General features: G+C 29.5%; 1 protein-coding gene across 3 annotated transcripts in view; it reads right to left on the reverse strand.

Moving 5' to 3' along the window:
- The window catches only part of LOC106470919 (probable cation-transporting ATPase 13A3), a 69,126-nt gene that overhangs the window by 6,737 nt on the left and 55,259 nt on the right, over nucleotides 1–7,130 (reverse strand). For all 3 annotated transcript variants that reach the window (XM_022399565.1, XM_022399564.1, XM_022399566.1), the window contains exons 19-25: nucleotides 7,012–7,113; nucleotides 6,496–6,575; nucleotides 5,152–5,304; nucleotides 3,779–3,875; nucleotides 2,693–2,765; nucleotides 2,349–2,499; nucleotides 1,202–1,356 (exon numbers count right to left, since the gene is read on the reverse strand). In XM_022399565.1, the coding sequence (XP_022255273.1) occupies nucleotides 1,202–1,356; nucleotides 2,349–2,499; nucleotides 2,693–2,765; nucleotides 3,779–3,875; nucleotides 5,152–5,304; nucleotides 6,496–6,575; nucleotides 7,012–7,113 (811 nt within the window). The remainder of the gene's footprint in view (nucleotides 1–1,201; nucleotides 1,357–2,348; nucleotides 2,500–2,692; nucleotides 2,766–3,778; nucleotides 3,876–5,151; nucleotides 5,305–6,495; nucleotides 6,576–7,011; nucleotides 7,114–7,130) is intronic.

Raw genomic sequence — 7,130 nt, forward strand, 5'->3', positions numbered from 1 at the left:
ACACATGGTAATAGGTTCTGATGTTAACGTATTTGTTGTGTTTTTAACAAATTAAGATTTCTTTTTCTGATTTCATATTTCACTGTATGCGTGTTTTTTATAACTCGTATTCAAATTATTTTACAATATAATGACTTAGCATGTTAAGAAACAAACCCTTAGATTTATTTATCACATTTTCAGAAGAACTGTCCTAAATTAAAAACATTGTCAACAATTATTTTATTACATTTTAGTGTAAGATTATTTTGAAAGTGGTCTAACATCTGGAATAATTAGATCAAATTTTTAAGCTTCTTTACTGTTGTAGTGAAATATGAACCTTCTCTAAAAACTTCTGAAGTACTCATGCCTGAATATGTATTTTACATATCAACAATTTTCAAAGAAAAAAATCAACTTCATTTAATTTTCAAGTATTTCAAGAAAGTCTCAACAACACCTTTTATTATTTTTTTAAAGACTGTAGTGTTTTGTTGATTTACTTGTAATGGATTATTCTGCTATAATTTCAATAAAACTCATTGTTAATGCATTGTGGCTTATAAACTTTGTTCTCATGTTGTAAATAATTTGAACAATTCACTTATTTCTGTCACTAGTTGGTTTTACTACATCTGCAGCAGCTGGCAATGATTATATTTTATGTTGATACAGTAAAACCATTAACGTTGCAACTAAATATAGAAAATCATTCGATGAACATACATGCCTTTAGGGCTAACTTAAATCTCTTAAACTGGTCGAACCTCACGAGATATTATAGGGATTATGGCCTGAAATATTGTTAACAGTTAGAATACCCAAAAGATGAAATGATACATTCTAATCTTTATAAGTATAAATGTTTATTTAACTATAATGATTGCTAGTGTTGATTTATGGTTTTGCTCTAAGTACATAGTTTGCTCCAATAAGAAGTTAATGATTTAACAACTTTTAATGCCTTTGTTTTAGTTGAGATTAAGTATAATTCGTTTTTTTTGTAACATTTTATTTAACTGACAGTAACATCAAGTGAATATTTTTCATGAACTACACAAATAACATCTGTGTAACATCAGTCAAGCTTTTTTTCTTTCATTCCTTCTTGATGTTCAGTTTTGTGAGCATTACAAACATTCATCAAAAAACGAGTGAATGTGTTATTCTGTACCTGCATATTTAGAAGTTGATAAAAGTAATCAAATTTTGTCCTTACTGTTAGAAAAGAAATGTTTCCTATATGGTGGTCCTGGGGCAAAAATAACAGCAGCGATGATATAAGACATCATGTTGACGCTAATTATGGTACAAGCCATGTGAGAAGGTGGAGGATGAAGAGTCGTTTCCTTATTGTATACAGTAGGTTCAAACCTGAAGAGAGGAAATTACCAAATTCATATCAATTCAGTTTTAGATAAAGAATTATCTGCAAGATAAAAATTATTAACTTAAAACTATTAATTATTATTAACTATCTTTACAACTGTTAAAGAGGAAAATTATTCTAAATTTTCTCAGAATTGAGTTAATTATGTTAACATATTTATTTAGTGCATTATCATTAGACAAATTGTTTTCAGAATTGATGAAAAAGTTATTTCAAACTTATAAACAGGTGGATAAAAATAGATGTTTCTCAAATGCTGACAGTGTTTCTTTTCTTTGGAGAGAAAAATCATATAGCAAGCAGCAACAGTTAGCACATTACATGTAACTATAAAAGAGCTTTCAGTTTGTAAGCATTACGAATATATTTAAAATAATAAATTTCCTTATTTTGTAATACACACAAAAAAAGAACTATGTAAACAATAGCATGCATGAACATTTAAAACAGTTTTTTAGTAAAAATCTCAGATGGGTTATTATTATTTTAGCATAGTATTTGTTATAAAACTTGTAGCACCTGGTAGATTTGTCTTTACACAGCGTAACAACCAAATTATGAGAAATGTGAATAGAAACAGCAATTGAGATTCTTTAAATAAACGTTAATTATTGGTTTATCAGCTTTTGGCATTCCAAACTGTAAATTTTTATACCTTTTGTTTGTTTGAATGAGGCTTTAGTTTTATAACTATTTGAATAAAAACATTGCAAAGTTTTATTTCTACTCTAATTTACTTTTTAAAGTCGTTTTTCTGTTTATCTCCTTTAACTACAGTCATAGCTGAAGATTTCCACAAAAAATATAGAAACATAGTGACTTCATAAAATATTTTTAATTTATCAAAGTCTTAGAAAAACATTTTAGTGCTGATAGACTAACATTCAGTTTCATAAATATTAATGAAAGTCAGCCTGAAAGCTTTGAAAATTTCATTCATAAGTTTAAATTTTTGTACAAGGTAGTTGAAACTTACCAAGGCTGCATCAAAAGAAAGTATCGAGCAAAGATTAGCACACCGATTTGCAACAAGATGTAGGATATCATGGAAAACTGCATCACAAAGCTGAGGATACTTCTCGTGGGGAGCTTTTTAACAAGATAAGGGTAGGCAGCTGTACCTCCAACTGGACAAAATAAAGTTAAGTAAACCCAGTATGTCAAGTTCAATTGTAGAGAAACGTATACAAAAAATTTTATATTGTCAATACTTTTATCAGATATTCATCTTTAAATTCTAGGACATGAAATATAAATAGAAATGTTCTAACTTTGTCATTTACTTAAGAACAAAATAATTTATATCATCACAAAACTTACACACTATAGGAGGAAGCAAGTTCAGAATGATGTCAATCAGCACATATGCTCCGTCCGAAGGTTTCTCGCCATCCTTTATTCAAATATGAAAATTGTTAATGTTAAAGAAATAAAGGTAAAATATTCTAAAAAATAAAAACCAGAATATACTAATTATAGTGGAGTTTGTTACATGGGTAGCTGAGTAATTATTATTGACAATGTTTCTTTCAAAACGTTTCTCCAAAGAAGAAAAAAATAAACTAGGCTTCCAGATTTATTATAGCTGTTAATAACAGTAAAATATTTTACATTTTTATACATTATTAATCAAGGTAGTAAAAATGTGTAGAACATTTAAAGGAACATCTGCCCAATGAATTAGAACAGCAGTTTTAATTTTTACATTTTATTAATAAACTTAAAGTTGAGTAATTAAGTTACAGCTTTGGTTAGGACACTGAATGGTGAACTACAGACCTTCATAATGACGTGAATGGGCATAACTACTCTAGCAAGATTAAAAGATTCATTCTTATCAAAGAGAGGATCTAGAAATGAAATGGAATTATTGTAAAAAAGGTTTAAAGTTTCTTTAAAATTTTCAAATGTAACTGCATTTATCTGACTGACAAAAATGAACATAATAATTTCACAGAAAGTTGCCCAAATCATGATTTTAACCTACCATTTGCAAAATATACCTGTTGTGGCATCACCTTCAGCTAAACTTAAGCCTATAATGGATTATGAATACACTCATTTTTCATAGAGTTGAGTAGTTATGATGTTACACCATGATTACAAGGAAAGTCATACCGATCAGAAACCTTAATATAATTCCAAGCAAAGAATGTCTGCTATGAACATTATTAACTATTTTAGATATTCCTAACAAAACATCCAGAACTATGTAATATTCAGTAATTTCCTTGAAAAACTGCTTGTGTTTGACTTTAAAGTGATGATCTTATATAAATGAACTTTAATGAAACCTTTCAACAATTGTTAGTAATGTTAATACAAACAGTATAGTATATTTTTATTCACTGTATTGTTGAATATGTCAAGTAAGATGGTTAAATAATGATGAATGTGAAGACCTACCCAGAAGAGAATGAGAACAGCAGAAAGAAGAATGAAACAGTAGCACACCATGTAACGAAATGCTCCAAAAGTAGCTGCTAAAGTTGCTCGTCCTTCTCTAGAGAAAAAAAGATAATGAAACTAGTAAGTTCATTGTCAGATGAAATTAAAATTTCTTATACTGCTGAGAGATCAGAATGGTTAAGGTAAACAGAGTATTACTAAATACAAATTCATAAAAAACATAAATTTATATCTTGATATTTCAGTGTTTACAATGCCTTTTTATTTCTATTTGAACAAGTTACTTACTGAATTAAATGTTTTAAAGTATATGCATAAACTTTTATTTAAGTGTCTGATTTTTAACTTTATAATTATTTCATTCAGGATTTCTCCTAAAACTACAAATACATAACTTAACTTTGACAATAAATACTCAACATGGTTCTTTGTATGTTTTTTACTTGGTTGATAGTGAGTAAATGATTTCAACTTTTCCACTACACCAATAAATAGCTTTACTATATATGTCATAATTTGCTATCAGTATGTTCTTTATTTAATGTACATTACTTTGCAATGCTAGAGTCCAAAAAAAGAAGTGCTGGAACACAATATATCATTTCAACGACTGCTATAAATTAACTAAAAAGAATGTACCTCCACTAGTTAATAATAAATACTAAAAAAAAGACAGTCAAAATGAAAAACAATAAGTTAATGAAACAGAAGCAAAAAATGTTTAAAAACTAGTAACATTGAAAAACTAAGGTTTCTGTTCAGAAGACATGGTTTCAATATTATATTTACTGTTACTATTGCAAAACAAATAAGTTGGTCACATTGTGCTATAGGAGTATGTTATGAGGATGTAAATAATAATAATAATAATAACCCTACACACCTTGTGTGTAACAGAGTAAAGAAAAAAACGATATACAATACAGTCCTGCTGTTTGCTTCAACAATGATTTTTATTAGTTCATTTAAAAGAATTGGTTGTTTATTTATTTTCCCCTTTTACATCCAGTGTTTATTGAGCCCAAAAGAAACAATAAATGGAATCACATCTATGGAAAATGTTGCAAACAATAAATTGACAAAAATACCTAATATTTTATTTCATTTTATGCTCAGGAAGTGCGAGTTTGCTGTCACAACTTCCTATAATGAGACAACAATATTATCTTTTTCACGTGTGAAATTTGAACAGAATTCACCCTAAAGAGAATCTTATTTATTGTCAAAAAGTGCTGGAACATCATTCTGGTTACAAAAATAAGTCCTGGAATGACATTCTGGTGTGACTTAAGCTTTGTTAATTTGCTTGAAATGTAGTATTTTACTTTTTTTTTACCCTTTCAGTTTCTTCAGAATAATATTCCTCTCACCTAATGAGTGTTGGAATACACTCAATGTTTTGTTTCTTAGCTGTAAAAGGAGAAGCCACAGATGCCTCAGCAACAGACAAGGAAACACCAGCATGAGCAGTTTTCAGTGCTCCACAGTCATTGGCTCCATCTCCACACATCCCCACCTGGTGACTGGAAAAATAAATGTAGATTAAAAAACGAGTTTAATTGGAGTGTTTCTACTGTTGCAAAAGGTATTTTTATTCTGAATCTATATTTTTAATAAGCAATCTCTGACTCAACAGCAGAAAATATTACTCTTTGGGTAGGTGGTGGGGTATCCCATCAGATCTGTAAATCCAGAAGCCTAAGAGTGAGGTACGTGGTTGTGTAGGGCATAATTCGGGAATAATTTTACAATGCAGTTTTCTGTTATCCAAGTAGTTGTTAAGGTGTTTCTATCTGACCAAAGTGGACCTCTCACTATTTTCATGCTGTTTTGCTATTATTTTAGTACTCTTATCCTTGTAATATTCTTGCACTTCACTCTGAAAGTCTTTGTATTTTCCATTTCTTACCTGATCTTGAATTGTTCTGCTCTCATCCCCATTCTAGGGCAACCCATCAGATATATCTGTACATTTTCCTAGGTTAGCTGTGAATCAAATCTCTTTTTCCACCTCGTCAAGAACAAACACTCAGAGATTCTGACTTGTTGTCTCGGCAGTTCTTCACAAGTTTCACAGAAAGTTTGGAAATGATAAGTACTTCATAGATAATGTACTACAACAGTGTCATGGCCATCGTCTGATCTGCTGACTTACAGTGCTAGAAACCGGGTTTCGATACCCATGGTGGGCAGAGCACCGATAGCCCATTGTGTAGCTTTGTGCTTTACTTCAAACAAACCATTGTCTGAATTAGGGTAAAAAATTACTTAACTCTACTGACAAAAACCAATAATAGCTTCTTTGGATGTTATCCTACTATGTATTGGCATATAACTCTGGATTCTACATAGAATAATGCATATTTCTATAGATTTTCAGAAAAAAAAACACATTAAATGCCAGCTATATTTCCTACAAAATGCCCTACCATTTCTGCTGCTGTTGAATAAGAGACTGCTTTTTATAGAAATATATATTATTTAAAAATATGTGAATTACCATTAATATTATTATATTATACTATATTTTTCTTAACAGAGGGACATATTTAAGTTTGAAAATTTTATGGCTATATGTATTTCTTGAAACTCTGTATGTGGTCACCTTTGCAATTTACAATTTAACGTTTTTATTCAGTAAACATAAGCTAACATTCAGTTTTATTAAAACACATGCTGTTTTGACAATATTCCTAAGATAGCATTACACTTACCCTTGTAACTGTAGTACTTCTATTAAATGAAGTTTTTGCTCAGGAAGCATTCTTGCAAAAATTGTACCCTTGTGGACCACCTGAAAAATTAAAATATATGAAATTGCACTGCTAAACATGACCTGTTGCAATTTCTATAAAAAACACTGAAGCACTAAAATTTCTTGCTCATACAAAAGGATAAGCCATTCTTACCAACTGACAGAAGTAACTTTATTGCATAAGTGTCAAAAACACATTGCAATTTCCATGATAAAAAAAGTTGAAATGGTTTATGTAATTGGCTACATTTTCAATTATATATATATAATGAGAATAAACAGAAAAATCGTACTTAAAATAGAAAAATACTTCCATTTTTACAACTGCAAGATTTAAAAAAAGTTTTAACTTTTAAAAAGTGTTCTTAATTATGACAGTAAAATAATAAAACAGTTGCTTTTACAATTTATTTAACAATTCAATATTGGAAATGCTGAGATCAACTGGATGTGGGTGGAACTACTATTCATTTACCTTTTGTAAAAGAACTTGATCATACTTTTTAATAAGATTGAAGGTCTTCCCATCCATGGCTAAGTGATAAGGTGAATGTTGTACTAGTGGGATGCAGGCATCCTAGAAGAAACATACAA

This window comes from Limulus polyphemus, unplaced genomic scaffold (assembly GCF_000517525.1).
Source record: "Limulus polyphemus unplaced genomic scaffold, Limulus_polyphemus-2.1.2 Scaffold4293, whole genome shotgun sequence".
In the NCBI taxonomy this organism is placed as follows: domain Eukaryota; kingdom Metazoa; phylum Arthropoda; class Merostomata; order Xiphosura; family Limulidae; genus Limulus; species Limulus polyphemus.